Raw genomic sequence first — 22,595 nt, 5'->3', positions numbered from 1 at the left:
CCAGTCCCGTCTGGTGGCGCTTCCCAGGGCCCTGTTTGTACATTTGAGGAAATGTTTTAATGCTCCTCTGTGGGGCTTTCCTGCATGCAGATAACTGCCGTCCTCTGCGTTACTGCACCTAATGTCCCTGGTGGGCTCTGTAAAATCTTAATCCATGGGAATATGGGAGATGATCCACGAGATCTGAGCCAGGCCAAGCCTGCTAAAATTAATGCGTCCCTTGCAAACAGATTTAAAAGCAAACATGCCTCAGATGCAGCCTCCTCCCTCCCGGCTGTGCTTCATAACATTGGGGTTTAGTCGCTGACCTCTGTTGCCCTCTTAAAATGCTCAATTCTAGGCTACACACATGGGCTGTATTTCTGTTGCCGTGGTTTTTCCAGGCGGTATGAAAGGGTCTGTGTTGTGTGATAATACGGGAAAGAATCCGTTTGGGCTTGAGCAATGTTAATAACTCGTTTGATTTGTAACCAGAGTCATCTCGGAGCCAGATTTCAATATTGGCAAAGCATCAGGAGGCAGACCTGGCCCATCTCTCGGGCACCTCCTGCTCTAGAACTATGTGTGAGGCTTTTTCTTTCTTATCCCGCCTGCCTGTTCACGTTTAATTTGTTCTTAGCCGTGTGCAATGGATTAACATTTCATCAGGGTGGATTAAGATTGCATCGACATTAAAGCAACCTTTTTCTGTTTTCCTCCTGTCACTTTTAGGCAATCCTGATCCGGGGGTGGGGGGGGCACCTTCAGGATGGGGAGGTGGGCTCATCCAAAAAGTGCCCTGGTGAGGACGAGGGAAATAAGCCAGGGCTTCAGTGTGAGAAGAATTCCCAGTCGCAGGTCGGGAGGCCTGGATGGAGCCCGCAGCCGGTTTCATCGGTCTAACGAGATGTCACATGGAACAAAAGCTTTAGGGGTTTTATTTAGCTCCTAATCCGCTCGCTGAGAGAGCAGAGGTCCATGTGAGTGCTCCAGCCGCGGGGAGGCGGGGGTGCCGGGCCGGCTGGCTGCAGCCTCCTTTCTGGGACTGAGCCGTAAAGAAAAGAACCTCTGGTGCTACCGTTGGAGAGTGAGGCAAAGTTACCGTGAGTGTTTTGTCTACTAAGGTTTCGGAGAATTAATAATTCAGGCCATACTTTGAAATCGAAAACCCCCAGTTGGTCCTTCCTGCCGTCTCGGAAGGGTTAGAATACAGCCAGGTCTGGTTCGGATGCATGTAATTGAAGATTTATAAAGAAAGCCTTCCTCTTCTGCCTCTGGCCGCAGTCTTTTTTTTTTTTTTTCCTTTTTCAATGCCGGTTCCCAGCAGGCATATAAATATTGGTCGATCTCAGAGCTGGGATGCAGCCGGGTGGTACGAGGGCCCCTGGGAGGTCGCCGAGGCTCCTGGGAGGAGAAGCTCTCTGACGGATGGAGGCGGAGAGGGCCTTTGGTACCCTGGGCTGCGGGATGTCGCCATGCCTGGGGCGGCTGAGCCCTGCCTCTACCGGGAGGCCTTCTACAGCACAGCGGCTGGGAGGAAGAGCTCCGTCCCCGACTTCGCCTTTTACGACAGCAGACAGGCAGTGATGTCGGCCCGCGGGGCCCTGCTGCCAGGGGATTACTACAGTGACCCGGCCGGAGCCGCCCGGGCACCCGGGGAGCCTCTGCACCATCGCCACCCCGGAGCTGGCCAGCCGCTGCCCGGTTATGGAGCGCCGGGCGGCAGGATGACGTGGGAGCCAGTGGCAGCCCGGGCCCCTGCCCTGCAGGACACCGGTCACCTGTACCGGGACCCTGGAGGTAAAATGATCCCCCAGGGGCAGCGATCACACAGCAGGGCCCCTTCGCCCGCGCAGTACATCGGGGAGCCAGCGGACAGCAGGTACGGGGCAGAGGCGCCCGCCTACCCCACCGGCCAGGTCTACAACAATGCAAGCGAGAGGCCGGTGGATTCCGCCGCCTCCAGGCAGGCAGCCCCCACATGCCTGGTTGTGGACCCGGGAGCGGCAGCTGCCTCCGGGATCGGCGTGGGGACCGCCCCCAGCGCCCCACCCCGAGGCTACGGGCCAGCCCGGGAAGGCGTCCACCCCAGGATGGCTTATGAGAGGTGCGAATCCGATCCGTCCGCCTTCCAGGGGCCCGGGGGCAGCAAGAGGAGCGTGATGCCGGAGTTCCTGGCCCTCCTGCGGGCGGAAGGCGTGTCAGAGGCCACGCTGGTGGCCCTGCTTCAGCAAGGCTTCGACTCCCCAGCCGTCCTGGCCACCATGGAGGACGCGGACATCAAGTGCGTGGCGCCCAACCTAGGCCAGGCCAGGGTGCTGAGCCGCCTGGCTAGCGGGTGCCGGACGGAGATGCAGCTGCGCAGGCAGGGCAGGGGGCCGCCCCTGCCCCGCACGCGCTCCAGCAGCTTCAGCCACCGCAGCGAGCTCCAAGGCGACCAGGTCGGCCTGGGCGCTGCAGCCCTGCAGCCCCAGCCCCAGCCCCAGGCGGGGCCCCTGCAGGCGGCATCCCCTCGGGCTGTAGACCCCGCTCACCGCCGCCCCTCCAGCGCGCCTTCCCAGCACCTCCTGGAGACCGCCGCCACCTACTCAGGCCCCAGGGTGGGCGCCCAAGCCGCCCACTTCCCGTCCAACTCCGGGTACAGCTCCCCGACCCCTTGTGCCCTGACCGCACGCCCGAGCCCCGCATACCCGCTGCAGCCCGGTGTGCCCTTGACTCACCCGGGCCCCAGGACTGCCTACTCGACGGCGTACACGGTGCCCATGGAACTGCTGAAGCGGGAGCGTGGCGCAGCGGTCTCCCCTGTGCCCAGCCCCCACGGCAGTCCCCAGCTCCTGCGGAAGCCCGGCGCGCCCCTGGAGCCCCCCGCCCTGCCGCCAGCCAGCCAGAGCCTCCACACGCCTCACTCGCCCTACCAGAAGGTGGCCCGGCGGACGGGGGCCCCCATCATCGTCTCCACCATGCTGGCCCCGGAACCAAGTAATGCGCCCCTCCCTGCCTTTTCCTCGGGGGAGACATTGAGGGGACGGACAGTGGGGGCGGAGATCTGAGCAATGGACAGTGGGCCCCTCAGGTTCCTGTTGCTGTCGCTCTCCAGCCAAACCTGGAGAGACCAACCCACCCCCAACTCAGACCCACCTATACACCCCCTCCTCCAAACAGGGCACCCCAGCCTGCTGGCCAACACACAGGAGGGTTCTCCTGGGTGAAACTGGTGTGTGTGCTTCAGGCTGACCCGCTAAGAATGGCATTACCTTCCTTTTTCTCCAGTTGAGCTCAAGCTGATTTGTGGATTTCCCTTTATGGGAGGAAGCACAACTGTTTATGGGGGAGGGGAGAAATCATTCAGAACAGGATGAAGCCCTCAGCTCACTGGCAGTGGCGTTTTCTCCGGCTCATATTCAGTGGCTCTGGAGAATGCTGGGTATTTGTCCAGCGCCTCCCTGTACAGTGGGCAGCATTCTTGCCATCAGAAGTGCTTTCTCGTGTGGAAACGCCCCTCTGAAGGGTCTACACAGTATCAGAGGTAGGGTTAATCACTGCCGAGCTAAAGATGGGTGTGCTTCCAGACTTGTGTGTTAAACAAAGATGTTGAAATCCCTTAGAACTCCCTGTGTCAAAAACAAACTCAGTCTCACATGTTGGAAAACACAGTTGGGGATTCTGCTTGCTTGTAGGGAAGAGTGTATTTCCATGCGGAGGAAAGAGAGAATGATCCTAGCTTGTTCTCTTCAAACCATGAGCCAAGTGGAATTGAGTGCGTGTGTGTCCCAGGCACCTGGATAGAATTCCAGGTGGACACCCTCGGAGCCGTGCTTCAGAATTGTCATTTCAACCCTAGAATCCTTACTGACCATTTAAGCTGTAAATCAACTTTCTTCCTTTCTTTCCCTGTTCCCGTCAACAGTTTAGAAAACTGCACCTTTTTTCAATGACTTTTTTTATTTTAATGAATTACTAGCATTATAGGGTGGATATAGTGGGATGAGAATTGTGGTAAAAATAAGAGGGACCTTTTTGAAAATACCTCTTAAATAGCTGTGGATGGGACCTGGTAGCCTGATGTGGTAGCCCTGAGATAAGCATTAGGTTTATCTGTTATGTTGGTGAAGCTGGTGATGGTTAAGCTACTCGCAGACTGAAGTGGGGCTGTTGCTTTACAAGTTGACCTTCACACGTTTCTTTCTTATTTCCAGAGAAGCATTGGTTGAATTTTTCTGTTGTCTCTCTATATATTCTAGTTTTGTCTCATGTATAGATTTTCTTTTTCAGTCTTATATAAAATGTATTTGACTTTTTAAAATCAGTATGTGGCAGAAGAAAAGTCAGATAATGTTTCCCAGGGCCTGTATCTTCCCCCTCACCGTCAAACATTCTTTCTTTGCAACCAACTAATTTGCATGGCGATGACATTTGTTGCTTCAGTAATTTCATCTGATAATGGCTGGGCTTGCAAAGCGGATCTGAAAACATATTCCTTAATTATGTGTTGCTAAGCAACGGGAGGGTTTGGTCATAATCACAGAAAGATTATCTGCATGCTCAAGTCCTGGAAAGGTTTTGCTGAAGGAGGACCTGTTAAATTGCCTTCTTTTCTTCTTCTTTTCATTTCTGTTTATTTTGCACTGCCTTCTAACAAAAACAGTCGCTGTTATTTGGGGACGGGGCGAGGGATCTTATTTAAGTTGTTTGGAGTGTGATTGTTAACACACGGTTCTGCAGACCTAGGGATATTGATTTTTGTTTCATTTGCATGGCAGCAAGCCAGTGCCAAGAAGCCTGCAGTCGGAAGTCTGCCAGCAAATAAATCTCTCTGTCAGATGATCTGTCCCGTAGCAGTGTTTCCTCTCATTCCTTCTTGAATGTTGAGTGTGTCATCATAGCCCTCCCCCAAAAGCAGGGAGTGGGGTGGGGGTAGGTGCTCGGCTTGCCCCGGGAGTGTTGAGCCTGGATACGAGACATTTTGTGAGGCAGGATTCCTAAAGGCAATAGCAGATTGGGATCTGTTGGAGCCTACACTCCTACTCCGGGCGGTCACTCTGCCCCCGGGGAGACTGAGGTCTCAGGGATGCACTGCAGACCTCGGGTCCGGAAACCTGAAGCTCATGGGGACAGCCCCACCTGCCCGAGCTGAAACGGGAGACGGCGATCTTTCAATCCAGATCCCACCGCCTCGGTCATTTGCGGCACAACCAGCTTGAATAAATCTTCATTCTGGTCTTCACCTAATTCGCGTGTTTGCTCCTGATCTGGCAGGGCAGGGGTGCCGGGAGGAGGCCTCTCTCCTCTCTCTGTCCAGACTGGTGATCCGAACGCTTGCAGTGGGTGGCTTGTTTGTTTCTGAGCGCTTGGTTTTATGTGCTTTGGGTATTTTAATCTTTTTCATCTTATGTGTGTTTTTCCAAGTGACTTTCCATTTGCAGTTATTACAAAGCAGTGGCTATATTCCCCGCGTTGTACGGCACATCCTTGAGTACATATTTTAATTTGTATTTGCTTTTCTCTGTCCGTGAACTACCTGCTTCATTTTGGTTGGCTTTGTTGGTGTAAATAACTGGCTCCTGTGGACTGGGCAGTTGAGGGTAGCCAGGTGAGGACAGGCCCCTGGAGCAGCCCGCAGCTCCTGTGATGTGGGATTACTGGGGCTACCTGTCAGACCCATGTGAGCGGCGGTACCTGCTGGATCTGCTGCTGTTTACACACTGACCTGCTCGACTGGGGCACAGGCTGCGGAACCTTCTGGCAGTGGCTGTCACCCAGCAATGCCCCCTCCCCTGTGTCACGTGGCATTGACCGCAGCCAAGGATTTGCTGTCGCCCGAGCCCTCCCTGAGCTGGTGCAGCCGGACGCATCGCGTAAACAGCAGCTCCGCGGCCATCTTCACGGGTTTGTCCCCCTGAACACAGCCACACACGTGGGCTGCAGGGGCCGCAGAGCTTCCAGTGTGAGAAGCACAGCCCCAGCCCAATCTTTTTCTGGCCCCTTTTGGTTTCTGTCCAGGCATTTTTCTAGATACAGCTCGATTGATGAAGTGCATCTGTAATCCCCATCTAGTTCCTGGGGACACTGCCCAGAGACCCCTCAGGACAGGAGACGGGATGTCCGGGGCCCGTTTACATGGGGGCTATGGGAGAGGCTGGTGGTGTCACAGTGTTAGGTCAACAGGAACCGGTCACTTTTGCTTCACTCCTGCTAATGTCGTAGCAGTGGTTTCCAGCACCGTAGGTGTGCATGCTGGGTCCCCTGGGTCAGAAGTCCCATTGGATCTGAATGGAGGTTTGTTCTTCTCTGGCCCTCTCACACCTGGGGACTCCTCCCATGTCCCTGCCTTTGTTTGAAGGTCCCTCTGCACAGGAAGATCTGTGCTAGAGAGTGGGGTCCAAATGATTCACTGGTTCTGAGAATGACGACCCAGAAACCATCAGCCTGGAGATGGGTGCCATGAGACCCCCAAAGACACCCTCCCACCAAGCCAGCTGATCACACCCACTCCCCAACCTCAAAGCAGAGCTGGACCAGGAAGGGTGGGCTCAGCCAGCCCCCTGCATGTCTACATTCGGGGAACTGGGTGTGGGGACTGAGCCTGGGAGCTAGCTGGCCCTGCAGAGAGCAAGCACTGGGATGCTGACCCTAGGTGTTCCATTGTTAAGACCCTACATCCTAACCCCAGGAGATGTGTGAAGGGAGCAGGACTCTGGGCTGTGGTCCAGGGAGCGTTCCTTAGCCCAGAGCCCTGGCTGAGCAGGGCAGGGCCAGAGCTTGGGGCTGGATCCCTCAGCACTGCTCCAGCCCCCACTGTGTTCCAGGCCTGGGGTCAGGTGTTGGGCACTCACACGTGGGTGCAGCCCAGCCCGGGCTTCTGGGCATTCCCACCACCGCCCACCCAGTTAGTAAATAAAAAGACAGTCACCATAATGCGATAAGGACACACGTGGGGAGCCTGCAGCACTTGAAATGCATCCAGAGCCTGCGCCCCGGCAGGGGGCACTGAGCGCAGGGCTCTAACTCCAGAATGAGCGTCAAACTGCAGCCGTGGTGGTCAGGCAGAGGGAGAGGTCACTGTGCAAACCGGCGAGAGGGTGGCTGTGTGTGTGTGTCAGTGTTTGTTCCCGGGAAGGCTGTTGATGTCCTGGCTGCTGCCTGGGGCTCCCTGGGGCATCTCCAGGCTTCCCTTGCTGGTCGACCTCTACCTCCATGATCAGGAAATCCTAGCCTCAGTTCAGCTGGAAGGGGGTTTGTCCAGAGCTCTTCTCCTCCCCAGCAGTCACTTCCAAATCAAGCTCTCAGGAAGGAGCTGTGCACTTTCAAGGTGCTGGCAGGCCATTCCAACACCTGACGCGAGTCCCAGGTCAGTGGAATCAACAGGCTTGGTTTTGCTTTTGTATTTGGGAGGTGTTTGGGGCTGGCAGAAGGAAAACGGAGAAGGAAAGGGCAACCCACTCCAGTACTCTTGGCTGGAAAATCCCATGGACGGAGGGGCCTGGTAGGTTACAGTCTGCGGGGTCACAAAGAGTCGGACACGACTGAGCGGCTTTGCTTTGAGACCTTTTGGGGGGCTGGCCGCTTACACCTGGGTTGAGAGTCCCAGCTCCCCCTTTGGTTCACTCTTCCTCCTCACCCAGGGTGCCCATCAGCCAGGCCTGCCCTGGTCATTGTCATTGTCCTGGGTCACTTCCCAGGCCCGGAGGTGGGAGTCTGTCTGGCCGTGGGGCATTCGGCTCACAGACTGGCCCTATCCCAAGCTCTCTGTCCCTCAGAAAGGCCCACTCTGACCTCTCAGGTGTGGACTGGGTCCTTCTGTCCACGGAGGCCGGCATCCGGGTGAGCTGTGGCCTGGTGGTGTTCCAGCTGCTGTCCACGCAGCGGGCAGAGGGCAGTGCTGCCAGGCCTGGGTGAGGCTGAGCCGAACAGGCCTTTCACAGAACCGGGTCTCTGGACACTTCTGTCAATTCATCTCTGCGGCATTCCACTCCCAGCTCTGTCTGCCCTGATCCCCGCTGCCAGGCGTGTGTATCCATGGTCGTACAAGGAGTGTGGTCTGTGGGGACTTGGGCTTTGGGTTTTCTTCTTACTATTATTACTATTATTTATTTTCTTTGACTGTGGCATGTGGGATCTTAGTTCCCTCACCAGGGATCAAACCCATGCCCCATGCACTGGGAGCACTGGACCCCCGGGGAAATCCCATGTGGGGATGTAGGTGTGGACTGTCTAATAAACTCCACCCAATAAGGGGTGGGGGGAGTGGGCTCCTGGCTGCTTGGGGAGCTCCGAGGTCCTTGTTTAACAGGTTTTCAACCTGGCATGGTAAGGGACACGGAGAACGTGATTAATGAAGTTATTCTTGCTGCGCTTTCCTGCCATTCAGTTTAAAGGAATCGATCTGTGTGCTCACGAGGGAACGTGGGGCCAGGACTATGGCTGGACACCAGCCAGCTCTGCCGCGTTCCCGCTGCCAGACCCTCTGTGTGGCCCAGGCTGCCCAGCACAGGGTGGCCGAGCCTTCTCATCTCTCAGGCATTTTGTCTTCTAGTTCTGGAAAGCAGGTCTGAGTAAAAAGAGTAGGGCCCGTGCAGCAGGGCCTCTGCCTTCAGAAGCAGCCTGTCCCATGTGGCTCTGTCTGCGGATAACAGTTTTGTGGATTAGCATCTCTTTCCAGCCCCCAACTCCTCTCTGCATTTTGAGAAGTGGCAGTCTCGTCCAGAGCAGCAGTTAGACTTTCCCAGGGACATGAGCCCCAAGACGGGGCGAGCTGTGGTGCGTTTATCTACCCGAGAAGAGGCCAAGCCAGCACACCCCCTCGCCACGTTACTTCCTCACGTGACCTTTGCCCTTGAGTGTCCATTGTCCACACAGGGCTTCTCCAGTTCACATTCTTCTGGGTGGGACCTGGGTAGGCCAGGAAGCAAAACCCAGAGTCCTCACTGGCTTTTGGTACCAGACACCTGACCGGCAAACATTTTCTCCCGTGGTGCCTGGAAGCACAGAAGGTTTCCTTTTGATAAAGTCCAGTTTCTTTCTTTTCCCTCTGGTTGCTTGTGGTTTTGCTGTCCTCCTCCAAGGTCATGAAGCTTTATGCCTGTGTTTTCTTCCTAAAAAGTCTGGAGTGTTAGCATCCTGAGTTGACTTGAATATAGAGTTGGCGGGTGGGGAGGGTTCCTCCGCATTATTTTGCCGGTGGATGCCCAGCTGTCCAAGCGCCATTTTTGCTTATTCATCTTACCGCTTGCCTTTGGCTGTGCTGGGTCTTCATGGCTGTCTGCGGGCTTTTCCCTGGCGCGGTGACGGGGCTGCTCTCTAGTCGGGGGTGCGAGCTTCTCGTGGCGGCAGCTTCTCTTGTTCTGAGCGTGGGCCTCCGTAGTTGTGGCTCCCAGGCTCAAGAGTTGTGACACACAGGCTTAGCTGCTGCACAGCACGTGGGATCTTCGTGGATCGGGAATCGCACCCACGTCTCCTGCGTTGGCAGGTGGAGTCTTTACCAGCGTGCTACCAAGGGAGCCCCAAGCACCATTTTTAAAAGAGAAAAATCAACATATATTAATGTGGAAGATTTGCAGGTGTTTGGAACCTATTTTTTGTCCCCAAGATTATTCAAGGCAAGAATTCTGAAGCCATTTCTTAGGTTCTTTGCTGGTACATAGAGTTATTTTTCTTTAAGTTTATGAAAGGGAAATAGCGCTTTCATCCGTCACATAGCCCGCGTTAGCAACGTAGAGCCTACGTGTACCTAATGTACCGCTGCTAGGTGTGTTTTACCCTCCTCTGGGCTGGCTGATGCACAAAGCACGTTTTTAGTTGTTTTTCATGTAATGGGGAAAAAACAAGACTATTGACTTCTACGTGCTCCCTCCTGCTCAAGGAACAGGAAGGGACAGCTTTAACAGGGACAATTTAACAGGCAGTTAAATGTAGCCCAGCAGTGGTGCTCGGCGTATGAATAAAGCACCCTTTGCCAAATCGTTAGGAGAGCATAAAATCAAACCTGTAAACACTTGTCCCCACCAAGGGGTGGGCGACTCTTGGGGATGTGTTTTCCCAAGCTCGGTTGAGAATTGATCCCAGGAAGGGTTTGCAGATGTGAGCGGAACAACTCCTTGTTTAACTGTGGGAGGGCTGGGTGAGGAAGCCCTGGTGCCGAGTTTGTCCTGAGCGAGCTCTCTGGACGGGCCAGGAGGGGAGTCAGGGCTCTGTATCTGACTCCTGTGAAGTGCTGGCGAGGCCACTGGGGAGCGGGTCCTCCCAATACTGACTTGATCGGAACTCAGAGCCCCCGCAGGGCTCAGGGGGCCCTCCTGGTCCCAAGTTCCCCTGATAGGCCTCTTGCCCTCTCCAAGACTGGGGTCAGCGAAGCCAGCCCTGAGTGCCTCCGGACCTACCCAGCCCAATCAGTGTCACTGCCCTGCAGCATCTGGGCGCAGTGATCGCATCTGATTCCCAGGAAGACTCTCGACAATTTCCCTTTTTAAAATGAAAACTCTGAGGCTCAGAGGGGTTCGATTCTTCCCCAGGTCACACAGCAGGGCAAGGACTTTGGGCCAGCCTGTCGGACTCCAAACTGTTCTTGGTCGCTGTGTCAGGAGGAAGCACCAAGCACAGCTCAGGAAATTCAGTAGCACTGGGAACTGGGAGCACTGGTCCACGCCTGCAAGAGGCAGTCAAGAGGGTGATTCTGGAGCATGAGCCCCAAGGTGCAGTGAGCTTCACCTCCCCAGGTGCAACATTGAGGGCAAGTTGGGGCCCCCTCCCCAGCCTTCTGAGGACCCCATCACGTGGATGGGCCCAGGCTTTGCACAGCAGAAGCTCAGTGCTGGTGGCTCCCAGGGCACCTGCAGGCACTTGCCTGTCCCCAGCTGGTGCCCCACAAGCTGCCCTGGGACACGCGTGGCTCTGCTGTTGAGCCAAGCCCTTGTTCTCCGTACTGTGCTCCCTCCTGGGGAAGTCACCAAAATTAATTCTGTGTGATTAAATGGAATGTCAAATGTTCCTTGATCCAAAGAGGATTTAAGCTTGGCTCTCAGAAGGGCTCTAACACACACACAAGGGTAAAATTGAGTAGATGGAGAAATAATAAGGGCAGGAAAAGATGAAGCTGGGGGATGCAGCCAGAGCTCAGAGAGGACTCCCCATTGTCCTGTGCACAAAAGACAGGAAAGGATTTCACGCTGAGCTTCCTAGCCACCACGGTAAAGAGGGGAATGAGATTGTTGTAAGGTTCACATTGTGCCTAAGACGGGACCACGGAGTCCATCGCTCCAAAGACCCTTTTTCTGAGCAATCAAGAGCCGAATTTTTGCTGCCCTCAACCACATGTCCAGAGAAGCCAGCACCGGCCCGAGGTGTGCAGTGTAATGTCCTCTCCCCCGCCGCCCCAGCCTGCCCCCTCCCACTGACAGGCTGCTACCCTGTGACCGCTTCCTGCCTCTCATCTGAAATTTCAGACAAATTTGTCCCATGGCCTTGCCCAGTTGAAGCTGCTGAGCTCACAGGCACAGGCTTGGGGCCTGGCTGGGCTACTTCGGCAGCTGGCGGCTGGCTTCCTCCCCAGGGTATCTGCCGCTTCCATCATCCAGCCCTTGGTTGGCATTGCCAAGTCCGTGGGGAAGGGGCGGTTCTGCTCAGTTGAGGGGGCTCTCTGCCTGGGGGTGGGTTGGGGTGAATGTTGTCATCAGCACCCCGGCCCAGGCCTGTCCCTTCCCCTCCAGCCGCGGTCCTTACAACTTCCCCTCTTCACCCCACCAGCTTCTCTGCTGGAGAGCTTTCTGTGAGAAGCTTTTTATTTGAAGGGATAAATATGGCTTTGTGATGGGTTCTAGTGTTTTCCTGTGAACTGGGCTTTGAGCCTGGATTGCTTAAGACATCATTAAGTTTTAAGAAAAAGTTATAGCGGAAAAGAGCAGGGTGGGGACGTCCGACCAGCTGTCGCACTTGGGAGAATGAACTTCCTGGCTGCTTTGGGGCCCGAGGGCAGCACGCTTGGCCTCCGGCCCGCCGGACAGCAAGCCTGTGAAAGGGTGCTTAAGACTCACTTTCCTTTCGGTTTTAGAGCCCCCTGTAAAACTGCAATAAACTGAAAGCCTTGTCCCTGTTCTGTCTACTTCCTGGCCTTAGTGGCTGCCACGGCTAAGCAGCAGGGCAGTGTTTTGTTTTTATGGGCCCTCGGCTCAGGCAGTGCAGTTAGAAACATAAGCCTGAGTCTGCCAGGCTCTTCCAGGGGCCTTTAGGGAGAAGGGCACGTTGTCTGTTCCTCAGGGGCCCTGGTGGAGCCAGTCCTTCTGATCAGAGGGGACGAGTCAACCGCAGAGGCAGCACCCCGGGCGGGCAGCACCCGTGAGCAGCCCTGCCCTCCTCGTGGTGTGTCCGCTGTGACCCCCGACCTTGACTGGGGGGCTCGCAGAGCCAGGCTTGTTCCACTGCTGTTTCCTGTGCTTTGGAAGGAGTGGCCCTTCAGGAATCGAGAAGACTGGGGTGTCCTTGGCTTGGTGGGGACCCCTCTGTGGGTCTTCCTGCCCCTGGGGTCCCGCCAGCCCCGCGCGAGCCCGTCACAGGCGGGCGGCACTCGGGCTGGGCTGTGGGTGTGTAGCGCCTGCCTCTGCCAGACTCCTGGCATCTGTTGGTTCTTTTCTCATCTTTACTTCACTGTGTTTCTCTCAAACATCACCTTGTGTCGTTGCTACGGGCACGTTTTTAGAACTTGAGAAATACTCAAGCGAAATATACAGTGAGTGGCTTCCACTGGCGTCCCCCCCACCCCCATGCCGTGGGCAGGGCCTTCCTAGAAGTCTCCAAGGCTCAGGGGCTCAGCCCCCAGCCAAGCGGAGACCACCAACCTGGGCTGCTCAGCTTCCCCCGCCCAGTGTTGAGGCTGGGGTGGGGGTGGGCGACGGGTTTCTGAACACCCCGGCTTGTGATCTGGGACCAGAGTGTGGCAGCTGCCCACACGCCAGGGAGCAGGCCCTGGACGCCCACCTCTCAGCCAGTGCCCACCTCCTGCTGCGGGAGCCCTGGTCCCGGGGAAGGTTAGCCGGGCCCTGACCAAGGAGTGGTGGGTGAGCTCGACCGCTGAGACACGGCGTTGAGTTCACCAGGGTCACTGTCACACGTGGCCTGGGAGCCTCCTTTGTCCTTGAGAAGTTCCTGCTGTGGGCTCATCTCCTTGGCAGGGGCTTGGAGGAGCTGCCACCAGGAAGGATGGGTGAGAGGCTCGAGTCACTGGTGGCGGGGGCCATGGAGGGGTTTGTGACTCCTGGCAACCCCCACACTAAGAGCAGAGGCTCCAGAGGCTCCCACGGACGCCGTTGATTGGAAAGGAGGCGTGCATATGTTCCCAGCCGCTCCAGGCATAAGCTGCCTGGTCACTTGCCCCTCCAGAGACTCTTCTCCCATGTTGAGGGGGGCAAAGGTGCAGCCTCACCTGGACTGGGAACCAGAGGGTCCTCGCACCCAGAGACCTGCTGTTCCCCAAGCCCAGAGCCTGCAGCCCTGCCCCCACACCACATCCCGGAAGCTGTGGGACCACCCACATGAGACTGAGCCTTTGGGGGACATAAGGACCATTAGGTCATTTGACCGAAAAGTCAGAAGCAGAGCCACGTGTCCTTGGCTGCTTCAAATGTGTTTCTTGGTGGCGGGTTTGCTTCTCCGTGGTGCTCAGTGTGGTTTCCTCTGGACCGGTCAGCTGGGAGGGTCTCTTGCGCGCTGATGTGGGTGATGTTTGCCCCGCCCCCTGCTGAAAGCAGTAGGTTTCCAGGCAGAACATCAGGTGCTTCTTCTGGGCAGAGGGGTTCAGCGGGCGCACAGGAGGCTCCCTGGAGACTGGGGGGAGCACTGAAGACCCGGGGCCACCCTGCAAGTAGCGTGTCCAGTGCAGCAGAGTCGGGGCGTCTAGATGCCAGACAGCCTGCCTGTGTGTGAGTGTCTGAGAAAGTGCAAAATGGGCCTGGTTTTGTTCTTCAGCTCTGTTGGGCAAAGGAAAAGTGTCAGTCGCTTCTTTTTCTCAGTTCCAGTTCCCCAGCGTGGTGTGGACCCTACACAGCTCAGGCTGCCAGGACAGTTCACCTGGGTGGCTCTGAGGGGTCAGTTAAAGTGACGGTGGCGCTGGTCTTTCTGGAGGTGCAGAGCGGGTCTCAGTCGTAGCACTTAGGACCTCGCTGCGTCCTGTGGGAACTTTGATTGTGGCACACAGACTCCCGAGTGTGTGGGCTTCGGTAGTCATGGCGCACGGGCTTAGCTGCTCTGTGGCAAGTGGGATCTTAAATCCCTGACCAGGGATCGAACCCACATCCCCTGCAAGGTGGGTTCTTAACCACTGCACCACCAGGGAAGTCCCAGATTGTACTGTTTTTTTAACTAGATGGCGTGCTTCCCACAAGTCTAGACCTCTGCTTCCAGAAGCTGCCGTCGTGTGCACCCTGGGTTCACGTGTCTGCCCAGTGAGCCTGGGGTGGGGTGTGGGCAGTGGCCGGGGCCCTGGAGAGCCTGTGAGCCTCCAGCTCACCAGCTTTCTGTCCAGCTGTTAACCTGAGCTAAGGCAAGATGGCCTGAGAGCATCTCACTCGGAGGCCATGACTCATTAAGATCCATGTTTTATTTAAGAAGCTAAGCTACTTATTGGGCCGCTCTGTAGCCATCTGGACCGAGCCTACAGCTACCTTTATAGAGGTCACTAAAATCAGGACTGAGGAGTGGCTGCAAACCAGCACCCCCACCATGGGGCACGCTCAGCCTTCTGGGGAGCCCCCTAGTGTGGTTCACCCCCCAGCAGCGCCGCCCCTGCCTGAGGACGCAGAGGGCCAGAGCTCCCCATACTTGCGGTTTTTCACGCCAGGGCGGTGCTTACTAGCGTATTCACAGCTGAGGAGAGGAATCTGGCTTTGGAAGACTGAGGGGCATTCAAGTTGCTGATGGTCTTTCGGGAAAGGGCTGTGTGTACAGTGACCACTGGGCTTCCTTCCTGCCTGATGGTACTGCTCATCCCTGGGCAACCTGTGAGCAGTGCCCGCATAGCCATACTTTAGAGATGACTTGGGTTCTGTGCCTGACCACCCCAGTAAAGTATCATAAATAAAGCAAGTTGCACTAACCTTTTTTTCTTAGTGGTTTCATATTGGAATACAGTTGGTTAACAATGTTGTGTTAGTTTCAGGTGTACAGCAAAGCAATTCAGTTATTCATATCCATGTACCTGTTCTTTTCCAAATTTATTTCCCATTTAGGTTATTACACAATACTGAGCAGAGTTCCCTGTGCCTTTCAGTAGGTCTTTGTTGGTTATCCTAAAACATAACTGTGTGTGCTTGTCCATCACAAACTCCCAATCTACACAGATTTTCTGGTTTCCCAGAGTGTTCCCTGGTGGCTCAGTCAGTGAAGAATCCAGCTGCAATGCAGGAGACAGGGGTTCAGTCCTCGGGTAGGCAAGATACCCTAGAGAAGGAAATGGCAACCCACTCTGTTTTCAAAAGAAAGAAGAAAGTGAAGTCGCTCTGTCATGTCGAACTCTGCGATCCCAGAGGCTGTAGCCTGCCAGTCTCCTCCGTCCATGGGATTTTCTGGCAAGAGTACTGGAGTGGGTTGCCATTGCCTTCTCCAGGGGATCTTCCCGACCCAGGAATCAAAAACAGGTCTCCCGCATTACAGGTTGACGCTTTACCCTCTGAGCCGCCAGGGAAGCCCCCACTGTTTTCAAAAGGCCATCCCAGAATCCTGCCGTTGCCAGGCCTTGGAGACGAGCCCTGGTGAGAGCTGTGCAGACAGCCTCGCCCATCACTGGGGGAGCCACTCCCTGACAGGGATGCTCGTGTTGGTGAACCAGTCCCATCACTGAACCACCCCCAGCTTGATCCCTGCCTGAGGCGCCTCACCTGGGGAAGTCCATCCTCCACAGGATCTCTTGCCTTGATCTGTCCTGGGGATGCCTGGGGACTGGCCTCTGGGGGTTCTTGCTGCACTGGCAATGGGTCCCTGCCGGTCAGAGGAGACGTGGGCTCTCTCCGCCTTGGCCTTGCCTTGCTGAACACATCAGTGCTGTCGCTGGGCGGCCGATGACCCCAGAACTTCTGGCTTGCAGGCAGCAGGGCTCTGCCGGGACTGGACGGCCTGTGGCAGCCCTCCCCTCCTCGGCCTGGATGGCTGGACCCTGGACCTGTGGTCCTGCCTCCCAGTGTGGCCCAGCTCACAGCTGGTCTCAGTTTCACTGTGAATTTGGAAGGCATGGTGCCCACCCCGGGGGCCCAGCCGTGGAAGCGGTAGAGCAGCCTCTCTGTCACTCTAGGGGGTTCAGACTGAAGTTCAAGGCCAGCCCATTTCCCGGGAGTGGGGAAGTGGATTCCCTGTCTTGGGATTGGTAGTGGGGGGGAGCGACAGAGTTACTCTGGGACAGGGCGGGTGTCCGAGGCCACCAGGAACAGTACCAGGCACAGCTGAGGTCCTGCTGCGAGGAGTTGGGTGCAAACCCAGGCACCTGCCGCAGAGCCCAGCCCCACCCTGGGTGGGGGGCTCTCTCCCCTTCCTCTCCAGAAGCCCCCCCACCCCCCGTCCCCAGCAGAACAGAGGCCGTCCCAGAGTGACTGCGGAGGGCTGTGCCTGGCTGGGGGGGCCTTTGCGTCCTTCCCCTGGGGCCTCCCTACCTACATCTCCCTGCTTCTTTCCACGCTCACAGTGGTGGTGTCACGTGTGGAACACTGACCTTCACTTCCTTTACCCAATCAAGAGGCAGACTGGGTCCACTTAGCATGGCCGGCAGATGTCAGCTAGCCTTGCAGGGCGCCCCACGGGGGTCAGCAGGGAGTCTGAGACCAAGACCGCTGGGGTTGATTAGTCATGCCTGCCATGAGCGCCGTGGTTGTGTATCTGCATTTGTCATCCAGGTCTGCTTTCCTCTCCAGCCCTGAGCACATGGCCATTCAGCTCCAGCCTGCATCAAATTGCAGGATGTTCCGATCTCGCTTGGCCTGTATTAGACGAGTGGACTTCCACATCTAGGCTCAGATAGAAACTGATTTCGTGTTTCTGATTTTGTTTTCATTCTTATTTTTTGGCTGTGCCGCATGGCTTGTGGGATCTTGGTTCCCCAACCTGGGGTTGAACCCCGGCGTCTCCCGGCAGTGGAATTGCAGAGTCCTGGCCACTGGACTGCCAGGAAATTCCCTCCTGTTCTGGATTTTGAAGTATCTTGGGGAAAGCTGTTTTTTCTATAAGCCAGATTCTCTGTGCATGTAGAGTTCCCTGAGGAAGGCATCCATGCCTGTATCTTCACTGGGGCCTAGAACCAGGCCAGGCTCTCACATGGCAGAGCTTGGAGGTGAGAAATCGGGAAGGAGCGGGGATGGATTGGATCTGAAGGTCCACTTTGAGGGCAGCCGGAAGCCTGTGAACCAGTGTCCACTCCAGTAACTGCCTTTTGCTTCCGCCACTGTGGTTCCAGCAGGTCCCAAAACTGCCCTCAGGCTGTAGGTGCACCGTTCCTTGCTCATCGCCTCCGTCCCAGGACATTCCTGCCTAGGATCCTGGGACATTCCTGCTCGGGATTCCAAGCCAGTGAGAGAGGGCTCACTGCCACTCGGGCCAGGTAGGGCGCAGGATGGAGGCTGAGTGCTGGAGCAGGTCATGTTGCGATGCAAAACTAGGTGTGAAAAGCGAGCCTGCCAAAGAAAAATTGGGTTCTCCGGCGTGCCGGGAGAGCATGTCTGCACTTGACCAAGTTTTCAAAATCAAACTGCAGCCTGGCCACATCCCAGACTGGCCTGGAGAAAGCGGACGCGGCTTCCTGAGCCTGGAACAGCTGCCCAGGGACACCGCAGAGAAAAGCACTTTTGCCAAATGAAAAGGCAGATAGCAGTGTGGGAACAAAGATGAGGCTTCCAAAAGTAACTGCACTCTTTAGCACCACACTTAGGAACACACATCATTCTGCAAATCCCTGCCTTGCAGCTGCTCTCTGAACCTCCCCTTCACCTTCTGCTGCTGCCGTGGTCCCTGCCATGAAAGGCGAGGGGCACTTCTGCAGGTCAGGCACCTTCTTGGGGTGTTGGGGACAGTCACTGCCTTCGCTCACTTTCCAGAACTGCTTTCTGAGTAAGCTCCAGCCAACTACAGAACGTTTGTTGTTAACAGTGTAGAACAGTTTTCGTAACATGGATAAACATGTTTACAAAGCAAGGGAAGCCCGCACCCGATGAGGCTCCACAACCTCCTTCCCCAGGCAGGAGTCTGCTGTCCCAGGCCGCGGGTGGACGAGTAGACCCTTCAACACAGCCACGTTTGCGAGTTGAAAGCCGAGTCTCGGATAAGGGCTCATTTCTGTCCCAGGGTCAGCATCTGGTTCCCACTTGGCCGCACGAGTCACGAGCTGCAGCTCCAGGTCATGGAAACGCCAGCCCATGAAACATGCTGCTCATCAGACATGGGATCTGATTCTGCGTCTGACCTTCTGGGGATCAGAACTGACGAACCCAGCCAAGAAGGGTGGGGCCATGCTGGGTTGCAGGAAATGGCCTTTTAATTGGGGACCAGCTGCATTTAAGGGATGGAGGGGAGACATGATCAGATCCTTGCGAAGTGATCTGGGCTAGAGGGCGACAGGTGCAGGCCTGACATGTCCCTCCCCACTCACTCCAAGCCTCTGGGATCTGCATGGCCACATCTCCCCGTTCTCCCCAGGGCCACCTGCATGTGAGGATGGGAGCCGCCTTCTACCTTCCAGGCCCCCGTGCAGGTCCTGGGAGCCAATGACCAGCTGGTTGATCGTCTCCCCATCCTCTTGCTGAGTTGGGCAGAGCAGTGTGTCTTGTCTCGGTCTTTCTGTGGCCCCACGCAGGTCTCCATGTGCTGGCCTTTCCGGGTGCTTGCTCAGGGTGTCAGCTGTCAAGACCAGTGGTACCGCGCAGAGAATCCCGGGCAGCAAGGAAGACCTTAGGATGGACTTGGGATGCATGGCAGATCCTCTTCCCTCAGGGGTCCCAGCCCCATCTGTGCGTCCTGTGAGGCCTCAAACGGCAGCCTCGCTGTACCTGCCCAACCCCGTCTGTGAGCAGAGAGGTGACCCTGCACAGGTGTGGCTGTCCACACACGTGACTGTCATCCATTATCCTGGCCAGCCTGGCTTTGGGGACTCTGAGGTTGCTGCAGTGTGGAGACACTTCCTAAAATCTGGTCCATTGTTAAAAGAGGCCTCTCTGCCTGCTGGGTCAAACATGATTATTACAGCCACTATCTTCAGGGTAAAATTGTTCAACGACTAAAATCCAAAAGCTGCAAAATCACGTCTCAGACAGTTTGGTTCTTAAGTTGCAAGTGACAGAAGCCAACCTTTAGAAAATGATGCATGGTTCTGTGGAAGGATGTCCGCTGAACTCACTCAGTGTCCAGAAAGGCCAGGAAATACGCCACAGGGCCACTCTGCATGGCATGAGCACGTCTTCCCATTTTTTCGACTGCAGCCCCGTCAGCCTGGGGGAAGGAGCTGGTGCTGTTTTCCAGATAAGGTGGCATCAAGGCTGGGGGCCCGAAGTTTACCGACGTCTCCCGGGGGCCCTCCCCTTTCCACCTTGGAATTCATAGAGTCCTTTGAACTTGGCATTCACTGGACTGCTGGTCACTCTTAACAAACCTCCAGCAACTCAGCCTGGTGTGGTCTTTGTTTTCCACTAAGTGTGTCTAATTGCACAATTATTTGTGTGCAGCTGCAGCTCGAAGCAACGCCAGGCCTGGGGCAGACATCAGAGGTAGCCTTGAGCTGGGGCGCTGCGTCCCTGCTTGTGAGGAAGCAAGCCTGAAACCAGCAAGTAATTGACACCAGGGGAGTCGGCTGAGCTTTCTCTGCCCTGCAGACCTAATGCTGGATGAGCTGTTGAAAGTGCACTGATACGCCTTCCGAGGTGTGTCCAGGTGCAGTTGGAATTATTCTGAAATGGGTGGAGTGAGTTCATCAACGGGAAGGGAGACTGGAGAAGGGCAATGGTCAGCCTGACTTGAGGGCCGCCAGGACCCTCTGATCCTCCTCATCAGGTGCTTTCTTGGCCTCTGCTGGGTCCTTGGTCCCTGAGTTTCAGCTTCAGCATCAGTCCTTCCAATGAATATTCAGGACTGATCTCCTTTAGGACGAACTGGTTGGATTTCCTTGCAGTCCAAGGACTCTCAAGGGTCTTCTCCAACAACACAGTTCAGAAGCATCAATTCTTCGGTGCTCAGCTTTCTTTATAGTCCAACTCTCACATCCATACATGACCACTGGAAAGAACCATAGCCTTGACTATACGGACCTTTGTTGCCAAAGTAACATCTCTGCTTTTTAATATGCTGTCTAGGTTGGTCATAACTTTTCTTCCAAGGAGCAAGCGTCTTTTAATTTCATACAGTTAAAAATGTTTCAAGTTGCCAGAAGCACTGGAGAATGTCTCAGTTAATGTGAGGTGAGATGTAAAGTCTAATTGCTACTTCATCTTCCTGGCATTTCCTGGGCTCTTACTGGGTTCCTCCAGCAAGACTGTAGGCACAGTGGGTTCTGGGCACAGTGGCTTGAAATTAACTGGATTCTGAAGCATGCGGTTGATGAGTCCCATCTGGAACTGAAGGAGCATTGTCTATCCAGCATGGCCCCTTTGTAGAAGCCGACCTTGACAGTGACCTGGCTAAGCCATCTTGTCTTCAGTGCTGGGGGCCTCATGTGGCCCCCTTAAAGCCTGGCTCTACACTGGTCCCTGCACTTCATCCAGAATACCTGTGAATCTCGCCCATTCCCACGTGCCAGCCAGCCATCCGCCCTCAGCATCCTTCCCCAGCCTTGGCACCTGAGCCTCATGGTCCCCTTTGCATCTCTGACTCCTGCCTTACCATAGAGAGCTTGAGGCGGATATCTGAACCTCAGGCTTCAGGAAGCCCATGGGTCTTGTGCATTCTGCATGCCCAGCCTGAACGAGGGCAAAGGGTGGGTTACGCCAAAGAGAAAGACAACCCAAGTCAGGGAGGGAGGCAATCGCTAGGCAACCCAGAGTTTGTTTCCCAGGTAACGGGATGCATGGACTGATGCTGTGGATGGACGCGTTGCAGCAGTGGCCCCTCAGCCTCTCCAGATGCCTGCCTGGTACCCACTGTTGTTTTCCCTTGTGATGACTTTTTAATTAACTGCTTGGATCTCTAGTCCTGACCATGAACTTTACAAATGTTGTCTGGTTAACCCTCCTGACAGCACACACCGCCCCCCAACCCTGGAGTGAAGTTGGGGTGTTCTTCACCCAGTGGGAGGAATAGCCTGGGCCAAGTGAGCACGTTTGCCCACGAGGTCCTCCAGGAGCCCAGCCTTGGGCTTTGTAGGAGGTGTTGGGGGCGAGGAGAAGCTGGAGGAAGAGAATGGGTCCTTTCGGGCTTGTCTCGCCATCTCACTCTCAGGGTGGGTGTGGACCCCAAGTTGGCACCGGCCGCCCCCGCCCCCCACCCCCACCCCCAACTGTCTCCTCCGGTGAAGTACTTTCCACCTTGTGCTTCTTCCTTGTCTGCTAACAGGACAGCGGTGCCGTCTCAGGGGTGAGGGGAGGGTGTGGGTGCCAGGTGACATCCCTGCTCCCCACTTCTCCCTCTGCGGGGTGTCCAGGGATCCTGTCTGCAGATATCGTTCTTGGTCTTTGGGGTATGTTATCCCCATCTGCACACAGCACCTCGGCTCTCATGGACCTTTCCGTTGGGGGCAAAGCAGGATGCTCGTGGGGTGCGCACCAGCCCCCCCAACAAGCAGCTGGCCTCAGTGCTGTGGGATGTGGGCTGGGGACCCTGTCCCCACTCGGGAACTCAGCTTTACTTGGCCACCGCCCCCCTTGGGGGAACCAGGTCCCGAGGAGGCAGTAAAGGTCTGGCTGCCACTTGAGGGCTGGGAGGGACCTTGATCACTCGTGATCCCCAGCCAGGCGCTGCCCAGAGGTAGCCTGCTGCCCCCAGCCACCCCGGCTGGTTCTTCCCAGGCCAGAACAAAAGGCTTTTCTCTGCTAGAGTTCAAAGAGACGATTGTCTCCTGAAGCTGCAGCTGTGGCGTGGGAGCACCATCCAGGACACATCCAGGTCGTGCGGGCGCTGGGGGGCCGGGTCCTGAGCCCTGGTGGCCGACTGAGGAGGGGCCTCACCCATGGCCATCTCATGGCAGCCGCGAGGGGAGCCCTTTCCAGCAGTTCTGGGCTGGGAGACTGAGGTCCCATGGGTGAGCACGTCAGCGGCTCCTGCTTTGGCCTTCGGGAGCCTGAGTGAGCCCGGTGCTGAAGAGAATAAAGAGATTCTGTGCTCGGCCTGGCCCTGGTGCAGTGGCCATCGTCAGAGTTTATCTGAACATCTGAGAACCTCAGATGTGTGGAAGGCTGTCTTGGGACCTGTGATCTGTGATACCAGCTGACTTGCACTATGGTCCTTTGAGAAGATTCATTTGTCAAGTCCCCGGCAGGCCACCTGCCCCCACCACCCAGCACACCCCAGCACGCACACACGCACGCACACACACACACACCTGCCCCCACCACCCAGCACACCCCAGCGCACACACACACGCACACACACACACCTGCCCCCACCACCCAGCACACCCCAGCGCACACGCACACACACACACACACACACACCTGCCCCCACCACCCAGCACA

General features: G+C 56.1%; 1 protein-coding gene across 12 annotated transcripts in view; it reads left to right on the top strand.

Annotated features, from left to right (window-relative positions):
- Nucleotides 1–22,595, top strand: part of CTBP2 (C-terminal binding protein 2) — a 169,274-nt gene that overhangs the window by 132,436 nt on the left and 14,243 nt on the right. For 6 of the 12 annotated variants that reach the window (XM_059881722.1, XM_059881717.1, XM_059881716.1 and 3 more), the window contains one exon: nucleotides 20,981–21,058. The exons of 4 other annotated variants lie outside the window; for them this stretch is intronic. In XM_059881722.1, the coding sequence (XP_059737705.1) occupies nucleotides 20,981–21,058 (78 nt within the window). 12 annotated transcript variants of the gene reach the window in all.

The sequence above is a fragment of the Bos taurus genome, chromosome 26, assembly GCF_002263795.3.
Source record: "Bos taurus isolate L1 Dominette 01449 registration number 42190680 breed Hereford chromosome 26, ARS-UCD2.0, whole genome shotgun sequence".
In the NCBI taxonomy this organism is placed as follows: domain Eukaryota; kingdom Metazoa; phylum Chordata; class Mammalia; order Artiodactyla; family Bovidae; genus Bos; species Bos taurus.
The sequence above is the reverse complement of the archived record's forward strand: the minus strand, read 5'-3'. Positions and strand labels throughout refer to the sequence as shown.